The sequence below is a fragment of the Scomber scombrus genome, chromosome 17 (assembly GCF_963691925.1).
Source record: "Scomber scombrus chromosome 17, fScoSco1.1, whole genome shotgun sequence".
Classification (NCBI taxonomy): domain Eukaryota; kingdom Metazoa; phylum Chordata; class Actinopteri; order Scombriformes; family Scombridae; genus Scomber; species Scomber scombrus.
This window is the reverse complement of record NC_084986.1, coordinates 13,907,024-13,927,739: the sequence shown is the minus strand read 5'-3', so window position 1 is coordinate 13,927,739 and position 20,716 is coordinate 13,907,024. Positions and strand designations below refer to the sequence as shown.

General features: G+C 39.2%; 2 protein-coding genes across 3 annotated transcripts; one reads left to right on the top strand and one right to left on the bottom strand.

Annotated features, from left to right (window-relative positions):
• Positions 1–2,577: 2,577 nt before the first annotated feature.
• On the bottom strand, positions 2,578–7,745 carry lca5 (lebercilin LCA5). Its single transcript, XM_062437310.1, has 9 exons — positions 7,688–7,745; positions 6,189–6,610; positions 5,478–5,713; positions 5,003–5,308; positions 4,455–4,592; positions 4,252–4,342; positions 4,012–4,148; positions 3,674–3,866; positions 2,578–3,592 (listed from the first exon to the last, which is right to left on the bottom strand). Exons 2-9 carry the CDS (start codon positions 6,580–6,582, stop codon positions 2,703–2,705), a joined length of 2,385 nt encoding a protein of 794 aa, XP_062293294.1. The 5' UTR covers positions 6,583–6,610; positions 7,688–7,745; the 3' UTR covers positions 2,578–2,702.
• Positions 7,746–10,423: 2,678 nt separating this feature from the next.
• On the top strand, positions 10,424–20,716 carry sh3bgrl2 (SH3 domain binding glutamate-rich protein like 2). 2 transcript variants are annotated; one of them, XM_062436699.1, is made up of 4 exons: positions 10,424–10,659; positions 15,848–16,033; positions 16,526–16,606; positions 17,556–20,716. In XM_062436699.1, the coding sequence occupies exons 1-4, from the start codon at positions 10,615–10,617 to the stop codon at positions 17,568–17,570; spliced, it is 327 nt and encodes a 108-aa protein (XP_062292683.1). In that variant the 5' UTR covers positions 10,424–10,614; the 3' UTR covers positions 17,571–20,716. The 2 variants fall into 2 exon arrangements, with proteins under 2 accessions (XP_062292683.1, XP_062292682.1); XM_062436698.1 differs by lacking the exon at positions 17,556–20,716 and adding an exon at positions 16,695–17,127.

Genomic DNA, 20,716 nt, shown 5'->3' with positions numbered 1-20,716 from the left:
TTAACACAAAGGCTATTCATGAAGGTAAACACCCAAATACCCTGGTATATTGGATTCCTTTATTATGACAACAGAAACTTAATAAAACAGTTTCTAGTTCAAAGTGGGCCACCTTTACAGCTTAAACCAATCACAATGAAGACATATTGGACATCGGTATCAACAGGTGAACTTGCCTAGATGCACATAATAAAAAAAAAGGTAGGGGAAATTATTTTTTCACATTAAGAGGCTACTAAATCTACTATTTTTATGATATTCATGTTTTTAGTCAAATCACAGTTCCTACTGTAAGATTTTGAACACTTTTTCTTGGGCTAAACTATTTTACGGTAAAAATGAACGAATAAAACATATTGCTGAAATAACATATAGCCTATGCAACTTTAGCATGTTTTCTTTCCTGGATTTTAATTTAATTTTAATTCATTCTTAAACCTTACTTTATTTCTACCCCAGCCTACAAAAGACTACTACTACTACTACTGCTACTCATTTAAACACGAGTACTGCAGGAGATTCTTGTTGGTTTCCTCAGACAATATAATCATTTTTGTATTATTTCCGTATCCATGAGTCCAAAGATTAATGCAACATTTGGGGCTGAAGTATAACGGTCCTACAAAACCGTCAAGCAAAAATAAACGGATATATAAAAAGCAAAACATTAAAAAATAAAGCAAAAATACACATTTCTGCACGTGAGCAGCCACTCATTTCATGCTCCTCGAGCCTCTCAGACACCCCGCAGCAAGGTGAGACATTTGCAATGATACTCACTGCCTGATGACTCTCTCACTTTATCGGAATCTCCGTGCTGAAGTCCAACTTGTTGTCATCCACGCTGAATCCAAGCGTACACATCAGTGACGGCCACCTCTGTTGTTATCCCTCCTTTGCTCCTCGGTCCACTTGTTTTTGTGCAGGGAGCTACCGGAGGAGGGGCGGGAGGTTGCGTCAGGTTCTGGTTGCTTGGAGACATCCCAGGAATGCCTCATCGGACTTCCCGCCGCATGAAAATGACCGAAAGTGCGCCACAGCCCAATGACCAGTCACCAGACAACTGTTTCACTCTCACTATTATTTATTTTCATTCAACAACAAACTTCATTGAGCAATAAGTACAAAATGTGAAAAACCTGAAATACTGATTAACCACAATTTTTTCATTGGTTACACATTGAATCATTTCAATTACTATATTAAATTATGCAAGAATAAATACAAAAATGTCAAAATGGAGATATCTTCAACAATATATAATTTTTTTGTTTACAGCTTATTGATGGAGTGTGGTATTTCCCTTGTGCCATATTAATAGTTGGTGTGTGAATCTATGCAAGTCTGTAATAATATAAATAAATAGAGATAAAAATAGAGCATTTTGTTTGTTCGCTGCAAGACAGTTCAACAGGATGCAGCCAGAGTTGATTTTGCTTTACTGAAAAGGTTTAGTGTTGATTGTTACCAAAAGTGTAGTAGGCTACTGCCATCACATGAGAAATACCAGTCCAGAAACTCTTCCAGGCGCCCAACAAGGACCCTAGAACATGCCGAGTACAGATATTTACTGTTTCAGGGGGTCAGAATTCCTACCAGCCCCCAATATCATAATTTCTACACACTATTAACATAAGACTATGCAAGTTTTCAATGAGTTGAACATCATATTAATTATTTTATATCATTTTAGTATCGGATGTTTCTAATGGGGCTGATGACATTTTACTGTAGCTGGGAAAATCAATCAGTATCAAAATCAGCTGTGAATTCCACCTTTTCATTTCTGTTCAAGACAACTTAGTTGATGTGTATCAACGTAATAATGCCATTTTCAGAAAGTTGTATGTAAATAATGCATTTTGTCAGTCTTTCAGTAAGCAGTCTACACATATTGGGATTGTCATCACATTCAGTGCTACATTCTTATGGCACGGACTCAAAAAGTCAAAGATTGCTGTGCCTAGACTTCATTCTGTTCAAATAAAGATGCACAAAGACATGTATGATTGCAAATAAACAAAGAATAACAGCAACCCAAAACTGTTATCAACAAAAAATATAGCAGAGCTCAAACCTGAAGTGCTAATATATATGGTGGCATTCCACAGTTTCAGTGTGACTGTATTGCTCCCCTTTTGGTTTGTGTTGTTTGTGTGCATTGGACAACAGTTGGTAGGGAGGAGGGTCTTGAGTGCTGCCCTCTGCTGACTTTCTATTGGTCAGATAACTACCAGTCATATTCTGCCAAGAAAACTGTAATGTAAGCAGATGAAACTTTCTCAAATTCAACAAGTGTTAAAAAATACAAGCCACTGTCTTCACAACACTTAATGCAACAAGCACTAAAAAAGTCAAATATGTTTCAGCAACACTGTCAACCATCATCCACGTGTAAACACATATGAATGTTTGAAATCTACCGTCAATTACAAATTCTCTACATAGTGAAGCATTTAAGAACTGTTGCAGTATAGTGACACGGGTTAATATATTATAATTTATTAGGGTAGTTTAGATAGAGTACCAGTCAAATGTTTTAGTCTGTCTAAATTTTTGATTGGAACTGTACATCTGTAGAAAGAGGTTTTGTTTACCTTCTGTTTAGTTCTTGTAATGTTGACATTTTTATAACGTAACACAAATCAATAGTGTTAAGACTTGAATTTAAACCTGAATTCAATTGCCAACCAAAATGAATTCTACAAAGTGAGCTCCTCTATGTCATCATCGAATGAGGGGATGGCACGGATGGCGGGTCTGCTGTCTGCAATGTGTAGAGTGTTCAGTGAAGATGTTGGAGGACTGGAAGACCCTGAGTTGAAGCTGAGCATTCCTTCCCTTCTTGGACGTACACCATTGGTGGTCGGGGGACTACTGAGGACCTCCATTTTATTGGTGGAGCTTACGCTGTTGCCATCAGGTGTCGCCAGGGTACCAAACAGCTGCTGCATGAGGTTTGACTTCCGGTCCTTCCCTGCTCCTCTTTCTACCTCTTTTTCTTTCTCGGTCTCCGCTGCTCTGAGACTAAAAATCCCTATTGCCTCTAATGCAGAGTCCCTGTCCTCTTTAGGCGGAGGTGGAGGGAAGCCAGGAGAACACTGAGAGGATGAATGTCCAAAAGAAGGAGCGTAGCTTCCAAAAGCCAAGTCGTCATTGGATATTTGGGACCGCACTGCTCTCCTCCCCTCTATGCCCGATCTTTTCCTTCCAGCTTCCCTGCTTTCATTGTGCAAACTTGCTGACTCCTCTGATTCTGTGAGGTTAAAAATGGAAGAGTTCTGGTTCCTCTGCTCAGGCGGACGAGGAGAAAAATAATCACCGGTTCCCTTGTTGGAGTCAGAGGGACTAGACTCAGCAAACATGGGGTCCTGGGCTCCCTGGTTTTGACAGTCTATTTCATGCATCTTGGCCAGCAGCTGCTCTTTTCTGCGATGTGCTTCCCCTGTTGTATTCTGATTGGTCTGAGCCTCCTGGTTCCACTTCTCCACCTCTTCTTGGACATAGCTACGCTTCTTGTTGTTCTCTTCCTCCCTCTTTAACAGGGAACTTGTCCTCCTTTTCTCTTCTTCCTCCTTTTCTTTCCCCCAGCCTATGAAAAAATGTGTTAGCCTTTATTAAAGCCGTTTTTTTTAGAATATAAATATGTGTATGTACTTATTACCTGTATTACCATCTCTTAGTCTCTTTGCCTTCTCTTCAAGCACATTCATCTGTTGGTTGAGTTGCAGCTTGCCCTTCTCCTCCTGCTCCCTCTCTTTCACCAAACCCTTCTCCCTGTCTCTTTCTTTTTCTCTCATCTTCTGCTGTTCGCAGTTTTGATGTCTGTCGTCTGCCTCTGCTTTCCTGTCCCCTCTGTCAAGCTCCTAAAGAAATTGATTGAGAGAAAAATGGAAAATAAGCGAATGACACTAGTAACAGTGGACAGATTGAGTACCAACCTGTATGATGACAATTCAACGTTGGGCAAAAAGGTGTAGTGTAGCAAAAAGGTGAAGTGTAGCACTTTACCTTGAGTGAAAGGTATTCGTCAGGTGCCTGCTCACTGTACTCATTGGCATCAGTGATGGCAGGGGGAGGCGTGGGGAAATCCAGACTACACGTCCTGTCTTCAGTTTGTACTGCCTTGCTGCTGTTCCTGCTGGGGACTTTGTGTGAGACAAACACAGAGTTGATTCAGCTACAATCAGTGTCATGGCCAGTAATTTTGACCAGTATGCATTCAAAAGAGCGACAGGTTTTTATCCTCACTTTTCCGCTTGCTGTCAGTATCTTTTCTTGTTAAGGGTTTCCCCATTCGGTTAGCATAAATATTCTTGGCATCTAGTTCTCTCTCCTTCTCCTGATTGAAAAAATAAAAGAAATAAAATTAAAGTGATCTGCTTTCTATGCGCAATCATAAAGACAAGTCTGTTCCAGTTGATATTTTGGAGTATATTTTTGTGTGTATGCACCTTGAGTTTATTGGTCAGTCGCTCCAGCTCCTCCTGCAGAGCTCTTATCTCCTCCTGGGCACTGATAGTTTTCTTCTTCTCTGCAGCCAGCTGCCTCTGGTAACTGCTGTTGCTCAGCTCTATGCTACGCTCCAGCTCCTTCAAACATACACATGCACAAATGTAGTTTACAGCTGCGGTCTAACAACTGGAAAAAAAGAGACTTGGAATAGATGAAATGAGCAGAGATAAATTACTAATTATTTTATGGATGTCCATACATATTAGATACATATGGAATAACCACTATGTATTATTGCCTGCAAGTGAGTCTTTATCTAGTTATAATATACATTTGTAAACAAGACACCCATGCTTTGTTACCATGGAGTCAAATCTGCAAACCACTATCATAAAGGGCCGTGACTGTGTGCCTCTTACTGTTCCAAGTTTACTGACTTTGTGCTGAAATAAATCTCCTGCAATCTCAACTGTAACTCAAGTTTCATCATTTATATCATAAAACTGTATACAGTATGTGATGAGTAAATAAATGAACTATGTAATACCTTAATTTTGCGTTCTGCCTCTTGGGCCCGTGTCCTCTCTTCCTCTAGGCTGCGGCTCAGCTCATCTCTGGCTCCTAACTCTCGCTGATTGATTAACTTCTTCATCCGGACGATGGTCACCTGACTCCTCTGCAGCTGCTCCTCGCTATACCTAAGCTGCCGCTCGGCTGCCCGTTCACGTTCCTGAGTGCGCTTCAACCTTTCCCGCAGCACATGCATTTCGTTGGAGTGGCGGGCTATCAGTTGGGAAATCTCACTTTCTGTGTCATCATAGTGCTGCAGGGCTTTCTCTTGACGCACCTGAAGCTGCAGCAGAAAACATAACATATTTAATTTTAAGGTAAAAGATTACAATTATTTCCCCGTGTGCGTTTATGAATTATTGGGTACAAAAATTGGATATTGTTTGGGCTGTAGCTCTATGTCAAGACTCTACCTTTCCAAACCTCATATATTCAAACCCGAACAAACATACCTGTCTGAGAATTCGATTTTCCTTCCGCAGCTCATTGGTACGCAGCTGCAGCTCTGCAAGAGCATTACGCAATTCATTGATCTTTAGCAGGCGAGCTGAAAGCATCCGTTTGGTTACCAGGTCCAGCTCTTTAGGAGGTGTGGACTCCTTGCTTTGTGAATGCGCTCCCCTACGATACTGCTGGGGTTGACCACCTGGGCGCTGTGGCCGAGACACACCCCGCCGCCCCACACCACCTGCGAGGCAGAGAAACGTATATAATATAGAATTAATTAAAAGATCACGATAATAAACATGTTTATAGGCTATTACTGAAACACATAAAAATGAATAAAAGTGAATAAATACCAATCAACATCAAATTAGAGTCAAAACGACATCATCAGCATGTCGGTAAAAGGCTTCAGAACATCCACATTGGACTTCAGTGAGAAAGAATTGGTTGTTTTTATGATTTATAGTCAAAGCACAGGGTGAAAAATGCTCATAAAATGTCTTATCCATGTTCCACAGAAACCACAAGTTGATAAAATCTGCCTAACACTGCCATCGCCTGGACAGTAAAGCAAATTTAAAATATAGGTATGGGTAGATGTGTCCAAACTTTTGACTGGTACTGTGTGTAACTCTCTGTGCTCTAGGCTTTGTTCATTCATCTATCCATACTTGATCTGATCAGATCAACAATCGTCCTCTCTTTGCTTTACATACCTGTCTTGCAGAGGGGACTGCCCGAAATCCTCTTTGCACGCATCCCTCTTTGTGGAGTAGGGGATGGAGTCCGGGACTGGGAGTACTGTGAAATTGAGCGCTCGGAGGGAGACTCATTCTCATAGTCTTCTGAGTAAAATGACTCACCACTTCTCCGTCCCTCTCCATCTGATATGTGGTCCCGATCAGGATCTGAATGCCAAATTCTAGTCTTCGATCTACTCTTGACACTCCCCTCCTTCTCATCCTCATCCTGGATCTTTTCCCGGAAATTCTTGTTGTGTTTCTGTTTTTGGGCGGATGATGCTCGAGAAGTTTTCTTTGCACTCCTGAAGGACTGCCGACTGAGATCCCGATTGTCGTCATACGGGTCAATTATGTTTTCGGATTCCATTTTTTTCACTTCCAGAAGAAATGCTATGCTAAAAAGATTGGGAAAGAAGAGCACACTCAGACTTACATTTTTTTGTTTTGAGTCACAATTTATCATCAGCAAAGGCCTACTTATTCTGCTTGTACTTTACCTGATTAAACAAGCTTGCATTAAAAGTCACCTGGTAAACTGACCTCAACATTTGTACAGAGCAAATGAGATAAAACATCCTAAAATTCACCCAAAACAGGAATAAGATGCTAGGCTGACTGGCTTCTCTCAGGTTTTCTGTATTGTGTGTCTTGGTCACTTAGCAACAACACACATGAGGTGGAATTTTCCATGAGGTGGAAAGATGTATGATATCACTATTCCACACCACTGCTGCTACATAAATAATACTAGGCTGCCCCCGTCTGCTCTGGTGACTTATTAAACAGGCAGATTATTATTCCTGACTGCGAGATGATGCAGTTGTACAAACATGTCTGAAAAACAACAAGACATTATAAAAAAAAGTTTTTTCAATTGATATTATTTTATTTCTACATTAGACAAATCTTATGTTAAGTATTTCCATATATTTGTACCACACATTTTTATACAATTATATAGTATGCTTCATAATTGCTCAGTCCAGTTGCTCAGTTTCTTGTATGTAAGAGATCAAACAATCTTAAGCAGCTTATTGAATAAGATCTAACTCAAAACTAATATTAAGGAGCAAACAGAATAAGCAGATGCAAAGGTCATGCAGTCATCTGGCCCTTTCATCATCCCTGATAAGACCCACTTGATAGGCGCATATCTATGGCAACACTGGTACACAGTACCATCAGCATGAATGGAAATGAGCATTGCTGTAGGTTAAACAGGGCAAGAAGGTCTTACAGGTGATTCCAACCCTTTTTTTAAGGCTTTGTTGAGTGACACCTAGTTTATTACATGACAAGTTAAAACTGCTCTCATGTCTCCACTAACACATAAAGTAAATTAAGAGGGGAAACAACAATAAAGATAATTAATGGAAGTTTAACAAGAAAGACATGATTGTTAAATTTTATATTTATGATTCAAGGTGTTTGGGTGTGCGGTAGTGTAAATGTCAGAGGATTTTAACACTCACCATATACATCATATCCCCATCATCTCTGTCTTCATCCTCCTTAAACTCATCTTCTGCCTCATTATATACTCATATCGGACTGTCCTGGTGATGTTATTATCTGAGACAATCTATGCAGCCGGGTCACAAACTCTCTAGTGAAAACAAACATACAAACGAAGTGCTTGTTATCAAAGGGCTTAATCTGGACTAAGGTAGTAGCTATTTTAGCCTGCTCTGTGCCAGAGAGGATTAAAATAGGCCGTCTGCTCTTGACAGGTGCATTGTTGTTAGGCTGGCTGCCGAGCTACAGCAACAAAGTACCCGAAGCTAAACACACTCCTCAGTGGGCCTTCTGCTTACAAACATTACCATCAAATAGACGTGAATAAGAGAAAAATGTGACAGGAAGCATTTGAGCGTAGTGACATTACCTAGCTGGTGAGGGTCTGTAGACAGTAGCTGACGGTAGTTTATCATGCTAGGATGGCAAATAAACCTATCAACAGGTGAGATTTATTTTACCGTTATCGCTGCTTGTCTGCTGTCACCAATCCCGTCCGTTTTTAAAACCTCGCCGTTGTTGTTTGGTTCACGTTAAACGTCGCAGCAAATTTAAGTCTTCTTCGTTTTTGAACCGATAGCCTAATGTTAGCTCCAACTACTAGCCAGCTAGCATGAACTTTAGCTAAAACTGCTGCTGTTTAGATAAAAGAAGGGATAGTTTTCCTCCCGTCTGTTTTTGGAGACTAAATTTCATGGTCGTCGTTTTAAACTGCGCTGTCCTGTCATTATCCACGGCAAAGATAGCAACACGAGGGGAGGTTTGCTCCAGCTCCACCGCGGACGCTGTACCATGGCAACCGCAGCCCTTCCCTGCAATACCACTTTACCACCATGGGGGCGCTGTGGTCAAGTCAGATTCATGGTCAGATTTATTTTTAAATCCCAATATTACATATCACAGATTAATCCTCAATAGGATTTACAGTCTGTACAGCAATACAACTTCCTCTGTCCTCAGTCCTCAGCTTGTAAAACCTCCATAAAAAAGCTTTAACAGGGACAAAAAACACTGCTTGTGATATAAATAGCCTTATGTTTACCAGCACTAATAATATGGAATAGGCCACACTCAGCTGTCCAAGCACTTTGTTTTTGTGCTTGAGGCTTATGTCATGAATTATATATGTGCTATCTTGCCATTTGATATGTACCAAAGTCAAACAATTTGCAAATCAAATGCTGATATGGTTTCTTACTAGTGATGTGCACATACTAATAAATAAATAAATAATTAAACTGTAATACAGACAGGCGACAGATTAAAGGAAAAACTGGTTCAGGCCTGAATGCCAGCATGAACATTTTGAGGGGGGAAAACGTCCATTAGAAGGTCTCAGCAATCTGTAACTGCAATTTTCTCTTATCTGAGCCCCTGTAGCTGAAATGATCTTGGCCACAGCATGTATTATTTTAAGTTCAAGTGACTTTATTTTCCTTTTGCACAGGTACAGAGTAAGTACATTAGAATTCCTGCATGGCTCCGTCAACCTTTTAAAGATGGGAGAGACCAACAAAGAAGGCTTTCATAATAAGAATTAGAATACAGGGCACACAGTAAGTAAAATGTGGAGCATCAATTCTCAAATTAAATCTTGTATTACTCTAAATGCAAATAAGACAAATATTAAAGCTTAAACTTTAACTTGAAATAACATTAGATAAAAGAAATCAGAAAAGAAGACAGTGATGTTTATTTCTGAAATTGTTTCCTTTTTTAAATTAATTCTTTGCATTTTATTTCATCATTATAGAGCACATGAGAGTGCAAACCAAGGCTGCATAATCCTCAAATTTTATTCAGGAGACGTTAAGCATTTTTAAATCTGCAGTTAAATCTACTTCTGGATCCATCAAAGTACATGCAGTGATAATGACTGTATACTCCAACAGATTTCATGCAAGTGCAGTAGTTCATAAAACATTATTTTAATGAAATCTGAGACATGCTGCCAAGTGACAAACAAACAAACAGGTCAGAAAACAACCTCGCTGACCCAAATGCGTCCACAAACTTGAGGAGAACAACTTTTCATTCTCCCTACTGAGTATAGCTGAAACCTGGAAGTTACCTGCATCAAGTTACCTTATACATAACCAGAAACAAAGCAGAAGTAAGCAGTTCTTTTCAAAATAAACAGGTATGGTTTGACACTACTTATGTGTTTGGGATCTTAACAGCAGCAAATGATACACAATTTTCCTAGAGTCCATATGAACAGAGAAAGAGGTTTTCTTCACTGTAATCATTCCTCTTGTTCATGCTGGTGGTTAAAAGATCCCCTTCAAAAGTTTATATGAGGCTTCAGCAGTCTGAGTTAGTCATATCAAGTGGATATCTGCCGAACTCACAATCTTTTTAGCATCAAATTCCCTCTTTGTGTGTCATCTGTTGAGTTGCAGCGGAAGTACAGTAACAAAAAGAGAGACTTTGGCACTAAAAAGACCGTAGGCCTAATGCTGAAAGGTATGCTTGATTTGACTCACGTGGACGTGTCTCGTGTGAAAATGCCCTTTAATTATATATAAAATAATATTGAATTGCGACTGGTTAAAAATGAGGAGACAATCTTGACTTGATGACTTGTGTTTTTTATTTTTATTATTGTGAAAACGATTAGCGGAAGTGTTGTGTGTGCAGTGAGGATTACAGATGGAGGTTTCTATGGTGAGGATAGAGACTGAGCGGCGCAGTCAGCTGGAGCGCACGCTGCTTTATTATCATGTCTTAGTTTAAACAGCACGAGAGATGCGCGTCTTCCTCCTATCAAAACAGCAGCGTGTACTTAAAGAGTAGAGCTAGGCCTATTTGTGGACAGTAAACGGAGCTGCACACCAGCCAGCAGTTTATTTTGACGACTGTCTGACGTTAATTTGGGATTAAAATGGTCATCAAGGTTTACATCGCCTCCTCAACAGGCTCTATCGCGGTGAGTGTTTTTCAAATGTGTTTTTGAGCTTGATGACAGTTTCATGGGCTGTAATGAGTGCAGGCACTTAACAAAAACACGTGGAAAGCCTTAACCCTAACAGTCGAGTAGGGCATTAGAAGCAATGAAAGTAATGAGCGTCATGCAGACTTGTAAGTAGTCTACTTAATAACTAAAATGCACAAATCTAATTGCCTGATTTCTTTTATGTTCTGTGGACTGGGCAATGCATGTTTTTTAATGCATTTCACAAAAAAAGGTTACCTAGCAGCTAATATCTAATGATTTTGCATTAATTCTGGGCTGCAACCTCACCTGTTCTTTTTAAAGTGGAGAGCCTGAATGAATTGCAAATATTTCCCCACTAGAACAAAGTGCTTGCTTGTTGTGCAAATAAGCCATGAGTGGTCAATTTACACTCCCCCAGGCTGTGCATGAGTGCACAAAATAACATCCATATTCATATTAGTTATGACCTCAAAAATTACAACTAAATCAAGGCATATCTGCTTGATACAGCCTAAACATAAGCGAACATTGTAATAAAAACAAATTAAAAAACAGTATTTACAGCAGTTGTAATATATTGGACTTCACTTTTTCACCCCTTCCCTTATTCATTCTAGGGAGGACTCTCTGTTTTATGTTGCTACACTTTATTAGAAGGGACATTCAAAAAGAGTCTTGTTGTGCCTCCTGGCAAACAACAGGCACATGGCAAAGAGAAAGCCCAGCTGATAACTGAATATGAGCATAAAATCATCAAACAACACCCCAGCATGAATGCTTTAAGCTTTAGGTAATGGGACAAATGAGTAATATATTTACTTAATCGTGCTCCATCTCTGAAGCGTTTACAAAAGGAGTTATTTTTAACTCTATGACACATACATTCACTCATACACAAACACACACACACTCACAAAGCACAGTCCAACACGCTCGAATAGGTTTAACATTTGGGTCAGTTATGTGAGTGTGAGTGTGGAGTTCATGTGAATGTAATTCACTCTGAATGCTTATTAAATTAAGTTACAAGTGATTGGATGGAGAAAAAGGGTGAGACTGGATCCCTTGGCTGATTTAAAGTGAAATGGATGTGTGTATTTAAGGAGGTAAAAAAGTGTGAGAGGTTATAGTAGTGTGAGAAATGGAGTAAGGTGATGAAACTGGAAGGAATGTTGTTTTGGAAAACACACAGGTGCAGTACAAGCAGGGATACGTGAGCAGAAAAGCCAGGAAGTAAAAGACTTTTAAAAAAAAATCAAAAACACTTTACTCCTCCATAAAAAGAGCAGTTCACAGCTTAACGGCAGAAGATTAGTGGGGCGGAAATCATCAGCACAGAATGAATTAAATGCAAATTAGGTTATCCCCCCCCCCACCCCAACTCCTCATTGGATGGTTAGCAAGATCAGTCTCAGTCATTTTACATTTGATCATTTCAAATTTTCTGATAATTATTATGAATATAGTTAAATTAATCTTCACCTCATTTGATCAATAACAATTTTACTCTCAAGAGAAGGCCTTCTAGTGAGGCATGCTCAGTCCATACATTTTATAGGTAATATATGCTGCTTTCAAATAATCCATCACCTGTTTTTGAAGAGGTGAGAAAGGCCTGACATCACTCATATCTGTTTCTTAACCAAATCACAACATTTCATGATTTGCATTCTAAAGTAGCTCCAATCCTTGAATTTTAGATGTGATGTTTTTTTGAAAATTTGTGTTTAGTTATTCAGGATAGCTGTAATTTATTTTATGTTATTCTTTTATAGTATCATAGGTCCTCCCTTTCCCTCTCTCTGTTCGTGAGTGAAGGATTAGTTGTGCCTTAACCTCCAGTTAATCCCTACATTTCAGAAAGTGCTCTCAAACAAAGCGTGTGCTCATGTTCTGCAATAGGAGTTTGTTTAGGAGTCCTAGTGGTTTCATTTGTGTATAAGTCTCACACATAAACAGACATGCATATAAAATCTGGACACATCCATCCCCTGACACACACACACACACACACACACAGAGTCTCACTCAGAGTCTCACTCAGGCTCACTGGGGGCACCTGTTTCATTATTTAGATCCAGGCTGCCTGCTTTTCAGCTCAGAGGAACACCGGGTCATTTATACTACAGTACCAGTCAAAAGTTTGGAAACACATTCCCATTCACTTGAATGAGAAAGTGCGTCCAAAATTTTGACTGGTGTATGATAGAAATGTGACGTGTAGATTCAAAACACAAACTGACAAGTGATTTTATACAGTGTTTTAACCTTTGACCAGAAAAAACTGGCATTTTTCTCTTTAAAGGCAGTCAGTATCTTTGCAATTCATTTACTTTTTTGTGGGCTTCAAGGGTGCAGATAACACAGAGACGATACAACTGATTATTTGCACTTGTTTGGGTGTGTGTCTATAACTGACTGTATATAACTGACTGTGCAGAACAATCCCTCACTGTCTACTGTTTAAGGTAAAACAATAGCTCCATTGTTGAGCCCAGCATCCCAAAAATAATGGGCACACAGCTAACCACATCATTCAATTTTCATTCATTTTATGTTTGATTTTTCATCTTCTGTCTAAGGGGCAGGATAATACATAAATAAAAATCCCCTGTTCATATTTATTCACACTTTGTAATAAATGATGGTGGATGCTCTGGCACGCACCTCGATAACAACAGGAATAGAAGGAATGCATTAGTTTTCACGATGGATGATACAATTTCAGGCAAAGCAAAATGACTGAATAAGCTAAATTGAATTTGTTGCAAATAGAAACCTTGAGGGCATGATTACAGAATGCTGACGCTGATCCCAGTGCTCTAAACAACTTGATGTGACTGAAAATTATATAAAGTCATACGGACACATGACAAAACTGTTGAAATTTGCGTACAATAAATATTTTTTTCAGCTAATCATACAAATTAGCTTAGTCAGAACTCATTTTAGCAACAACGACATTCCTACCACTTCGCAAAGCATAGTTTAACTATTTTGATAATCAATTAATTGTTAGACATTTGCTGCTTCCAGTCTTTGAAATGTGAGGATTTGCAACTCTTCTTTGTCATATGATGGTAAATTGGATATATTTTAGTGTTATACATGGTGGTTGGACAACATAAGAAAGTTTTTTTTTACACTTTATAGATGATGAATTAAATGAAAATATCATTAGTTACAGCTCAGAGTCATCTAAGCTAGCTAGAACAGTTACAGGCTCAATACATTGAGACTGTGTCTATTTCTGTTTGTTTATGACCTACCATGGGAGTTTCCTGTCTTTTCTGTCTGCGTTTCTCCACATAATACACAAACACTGTCATGCAATCTCACTCACACACAAACAAACAGAGTGTCCCAGAGCTCACATAGGGCAATACCAGGGGGAGCTGTTACATCCATCCCAAACCACAGCTGGGAAAGTTCATTGCAATAAAAAGTGTTCTTTAATTAAGAATCACTGAACAGCATGTTTGAACAAATGTGCTCCTGCATTCTTTGCCCTGGAAGGGGGAGTTATTGGTACAAGTAACAACATGAATCATGCTAATCCATTATGTTTCAGAAGTGTATAAGAACCATAGTCACTGATTCATTCATTGATAATGATTCCTAATTGCAGCCTGAAGCCTCTCTTGAATCTGTATTAGTGTAAGTTCAAGGCATACTAAAAGAAAAGGGTGTCAGCTTTCTGATTTCAAACCTAAGCTCCTGCACTAATCAATAATCCTTCTTAATGTCCCCATTACCTACTGAGTCGCTGTGCAGTCAATACATGCAGTACGCTCCCTGTGTGTGTGTGTGTGTGTGTGTGTGTGTGTGTGTGTGTGTGTGTGTGTGTGTGTGTGTGTGTGTGTGTGTGTGTGTGTGTGTGTGTGTGTGTGTGTGTGCGTGCGTGCGTGCGTGCGTGCGTGCGTGCGTGCGTGCGTGCGTGCGTGCGTGCGTGCGTGCGTGCGTGCGTGCGCGTGTCGGATAGAGAAAACCTGCTCTGGTTCGATGGGTGTCTGCTTACCGCTTGTCATTACAGGAGTGTATTAAACATACAATAGCTTGGCCAAGAGCAGTATACAGAAACAAGGGGGATGCTATACACACATACAATAGTGCCTGCCTGCACTTTATGTACACATATACACACAGAAGGGCAACGTGAGATCATATCTGTGTGAAACATGTACATTTGTTTGCTTTAGCTTGATATTGGGGAGACTCTTGATGGATCTGTAAGGAGAGATCACGTGATCGACAGGTGTAACCAAGCTAGCAGTCCAGCTCGTTTACTACTGACTAAACACTGTGCAAGCTTATACTTATAACCCTAACCATATTACTGACCACACTAGCTATAGGTTAGTCGATGTTGATTTATACGTTTTTAATTAAACATGTTACAAACACATATTAATAGGAATTTATTATTAAAAATTAAGTTTGTTATGTATTTTTTTTACATTGGCATTGAGCTGTGTCCTCTTTATTATCTGATATCTTTCTGCACACATTCTGATTTGAGTTGATGAACTTTTGCTGGGCAACAGATCAAAGAATTTGAGGAAAAATATTGTTTTTAGATTTATGATACAGAAACTGGAAAGTAAATGCTGGAAAATGTTATGTGGCTTTCAGAGTCTGATAAATTTGACGCCTTGTTTGCATATATATTCATCATGATTATGTCATATTTTGGAGTGGGTCGGCTGCTCCAAGTGGTTAGTTTGTTTCTCATCATTTTAACATTTGTAAATGTTTCTGTAGTGTTCCAAACACAATTCAAACTAAACAGAGGAAAGAGTAAAGAAATGACAGGTTTACTGTGTTTCTCTTTTTGTTATAGTTTAGTCATTTTCCAGTAACAGTTATGTTTTGTTCTTCTTCACTTCTTCTTTACTTGCTCTTTATCTGATGTTAAAGTACAACTAGGTAAGCTAGCCAGGCTACCAAAAACTAGCCTACTACTACTACTGTCTTCAACTATATCCGCCTGTCAAATGATCCTCTCAATGGAGTTTGTGCTTGACTGTTGAGTTTCTCTCCTCGTTATTGATAAAGCAAAGCATTCTTTTAAATATACACCTTTATCTTCCTCACCACCAATTCTCCGCCCCACTTAACTAATTTCCACCTCTCCTAAATTAATCCTCCCTCATTTTTTATTCTTTTTCGATATCTGCAGATAAAAAAGCATCAGCAGGCAGTCGTGGGTTTCCTGGAGGCCAATCAGATATGCTTCCAGGAAGTAGATATCACCATGCTAGAGGAGCAGCGGCTCTGGATGTACCGTAACATCCCCCGGGACAAACAGCCGGAGAAAGGCAATCCACTGCCACCACAAATCTTCAATGAGGATCACTACTGTGGGGTATGATGGATATCATCTTATAATGCTTTTATATTTGGGCGCACTGCACACTTGGAGACAATATTATTGGAGCAATTTTTTGTTTGTTGATTTTTTTTTCTTGGTGAAAGTGTGTGGAGATGTTTTTGCTCAAGCTGGTTATGCCAAAAATTAGATCATTTGTACTGTAAATTGGTTGGTAAGGTTGAACTACTTATGCTGGTAAATGAGTTTGATCAGTTAGAGTTTGCCAGTTTATGTCCTCCACTGAGATTGCACAGTACTCTGTAATCCTGGCGTAATCCAGTTTCATAGATGGGGCAGATTATCTGCTCAGCCTGCCATCACTCTCACTGGCCAAGGTAATCCACAATTTCTTTCCAGTGACATGGCCATTGAATTACATAAAAAGCAGTAGTGCACGAACTATTTGGCAGGGATGTTTAAAACCATCTTTCAAACTTGTTGAGATTACATAACACTCAACATCCCTTTTTTTTAATATTCCCTCAGGACTATGAAGACTTTTTCCAGTCAAAGGAGAACAACACTGTGTTTGCATTCCTCGGGCTCAGTTCCAAACCCTCAGTGAAAGTAAGAGAATGTACACTATATACACATTATGTTCTAATTTTCGAAGACACAGTAATACATTGCTGCGTGTGTGGTATAAATCATACAGGAACAAGATTTGCTGTCAGTTGCAACTTCCTGATCCCCATGACTGGCTGACCAAACACTGCAACATCTTTCCACTTTGCTGGATCAGCAGCTCTACTTTCTGCAAGCAGCCTCTAAAATATTTGGTTTATCACTTACTGGTACTTCATGCACATCCGCTTTTTTTTAAATTTGTTTGTTTTTGGTAAGGAGGAAAGAAGTCGGTTTACAAACATGAGTCCAACTCCTCAAGATCCAGTGGCTTTGTCTCCTCCCATCAATCTGTTTCATAGATATCAAAATGTATACTAGGTCTTCCACTAATCTTTGAATTTCTAGAATTTAGATAGTCATAGTTCTTACATCAACCAATGGACAAGTTTATCCTAATGCTTAAGTGATGAAAAAACTAATACAGTACTGTATTGCAGAGCACAGTAGGGTCCAATACATGGTATATTATATATACACTACTATATATGCCTTTTTAAAATTAGAACTACACTATATTTGTGCTTTTGAGTAAATACTAAATCACTGAGACTATTTGATGATCCAATTGTCAAACATCAAAGGAGGTTATTTTCATTTATCACTTTATTTAATTATTTGATTTTCCTCCAGTCACATCCTTTTCTGCCTCTCTTCTTGAGGTTGATTGGATAACTCGGTTAGAAGAGATCTGATTACCTATGAACCAGCAGGATATTGCAGACACATTCCATCTGGAGATGCTCTTGAGCTTCCTGTGTTGAAGCTTCATGGTCTCCAATACTAATGTACATAAATAATGATTGTATGCATTGCAGATAATATAGTGCAAATGTATAGATAATTTGATAAATATTTAATTCTACATGCTCCTTTTTCCCCCCAATCCCAGGATTCTGAGTCATAAATGAAGTTACTGGTATGTGAAGTCATGGGGATAAGAGCTGCACCACTCCCTGTGTTACATCGCCTCCTCTTCTCTTCCATGTTCTTTCTGCGTGGATGCCAGCATGCTGCCAAACATCACTCCACATGGATTTCACCTTGTATGACCAATCCTGACTCTTTAAACAATATTCCACCATTGTTTAAGTCTCCAAGAAGAATCTGATGAGTCTCCAAGAGGCCAAAGAGACAGAAAAAAGGGGATAACTTAACACTAATGGACAGCGTGTGAATTTGTGTTTCCTTTTCATGTCATGCTTGATACACTATGACTGACAATACTGTTTCAAAATGCAGTAGCAGGAATTCTTTGTAAAGTAGAGGATGAATATGTAGCAGCTTTTGCATCAGTAGACTAATTGTTTTGAGAGAGTCGGACCAGGGAGAAATGACACCTGTATAGTGTGTGCGTGTGTGTCTGTGTGTGTGTGTGTGTGTGTGTGTGTGTGTGTGTGTGTGTGTGTGTCAATCAGCAGATGTTAATGAGGGCTGTGTTAAGTGAGGGGACCTGAGAGGCAGCACTTAATGCAACTTGAAACAACCCTGCGTGCCTAGCCTTTACGTCTGGATCTGTGTGTGTGTGTGTGTCACAGAGGAGATATTGCAACCTACCACAAAGCAGATATGGCCAAATGCTTAGAGCCCTAATTTTAGGGATAATAAAATATATACACCACCATAGCCAGCAGTCATTCTTAAAATATGTAGTAACTGCCATCATTAAAACATACCTTTCATACTGCCAAACCAGTTTAATTAATCATGGCTGCTGTAGAAAGAAAGCCTGGTTGCAGTAGAGCCATATGGGCTGTAGGATCACACCATACAGATTATTATCTAAGGCTTATCTGACAGAGGGTCTAGGAGATAAGAAATTATTGCTCAGGGATAACCGAGTGGCAAAGCTCCCAACCTCTGCACACCAGACTGCCCTCTGTGTTTTACATGTTATAAAATGAACAGTTTGATAGATTTTGGCCAACTCTTACTTCGTCCTGCAGTCTGTTTTCTACGGTGTTTCTCCCACACATCAACACTAAGCATTTTCTCTTTATGTCTCCCCAATTAAATTATCATGGGTGGGTGGTTGACTAATTCCTTTATGTTTACACATGAAGGACACACACATAGATGCATTCCCTATTAGCCATGATGTGCTAAATGCTGTGCCATGTTGTGAAAGGACATATAACCTTTACTTCAAATTTCTATCACTGCTGAAACAGACAAAATTCCTGTTTTGCTGACTTCTATCCTCATTTATTGTGAAATTGTTTTTGTCAATGGTTGCTAATCTGGTGGATGACAAACTGACTAAATGTACTAATGTTGCACCACTCTGCTTGGGACTCTACTGTGTCTATCTGTATGTGTATAACGCAACAAAGCAGATTACAGTGTTTAAAGAATGTTTGCCTAAGTATGTTTCATGTGCAAATTGTTTAAAGTTATACACTTAAACACATTGGTGTCTGAAGTCACAGTTTGAACAGCAGGTGGAAATATAAAAGTTGCCACCTGTATCTGGAAAGGATCAATCTGAAAACCCTTTGTATTGGTGGTGAGGAGGCCATTCCCTTAATTGCCAACTGAACATATACCCTCACTGGCAACTTCATTAGGTACACCTGTGTGATCTAATTCAATCTAATACAATAGCTCTGCCTAAATTACATTTTAAAGAATCTTATGCATGTTCAGTTTTTGTTGACATTATCGGAAAGGTGATAATTCACCTCAGTGTTCATTATTGAGGTCATAGTGAATGGTGCGGGTGTACTGGAGTACAGTATATTGAATGGTGTTTCTAATATTTTGTCTACCCTATTAACTAACATAAATGACATAACATAATGGGATGGATGTTAATGTTTCATAACATTGAGGTTAATTATCACCTTTCTGATAATGTCAACAAAAACTGAAAATGTATAAACTTCTTTAAAGTAGAATTTATGGCAGAGCTGATGTAATGGATTTAATTATATTGCGCAGGTGTACCTAATGAAGTGGTCAGTGAGTGCATAGCCTATTTAAAAGGGTCTGTGTTTATGTGGCATCATGTTGACATATAGCTATAGAATCAGAATGAACTCAGTGGATGGACACCAGCACTTTGGACTAACACTTGCGCAACAGTTTGGAAAACTGTAAAAGGATGTTGGACACAAAAACAGATAACAGAGACAGGAGTGGGAGAAAAAAAATGTGTATGTTAAAAGGCAGACTTACAGTTTAGCGACATGAAAAAAGTTAGAAGTTAAGCCAGACAAATCAAATGTAAAAACAAAACCAACTAACAAACAAAAAAACAGGCAATGTGCCACCAGAGCAAGACTGGGAACATATGGAAACAAAGACAAGCAGAGGGTATATGTATGAATAGTCCACCATACATTTGGGGGCTAAGTAAGGTGGAGTAGGAAACACTGCAGTGGTACTTATTGGACAGGTGAGAAATGGGGGACCAGAAGTTGATGACAAATGCGAAAAGACCAAACAGAGCAAGTAGAGGCAGAAAAAGAGGATAGCGCAGAAAAATTATTCATATAACTGTGTTATAGTGGAATCATTTTTAAAGTTGCTCTAATCACTTTTTTAAAATCAACAATGGATGAAATGACAATGCATAATGTAAAATGCCTTTTAATAAAGTGACAAACTGGGAGTAAGCAGTTCGCCTCACCTCTGTGGAACTTTTCAGCTCACTGTTTTGGTTTTCTGGCAAGCATCTTTAATGTTTAGGTTTAGTGTCTCTGCTTGCGTTATTCTGTCCAACAGCACAGCACAGCTGTATTCAGAAAACAAAATCTGATAAACCTACTGCACGCCAACTGCCAAGTACCAAAAAACGCAGAAAAAGCTAGCAACTAGATGGTGTGACGACCCTCTCTATGCCAGACTCTCCCTGCATGAGCCTGGTAGGTAGAGTTTGGTTGTCAGAGAGATTCAGCTCACATGGACTGACTGGCTTTTATATCAGCTGATGGCAGTCAGCCATTTGCTTGCTTTCCTGTGGCTTGTTTTGGTTGTGTTTGGTTTCATTTCCCTTTTGGTCTTGTAAAATAAACCTATTTTTAGTTAAAACTCATGTGTGGCCTCCCCTTG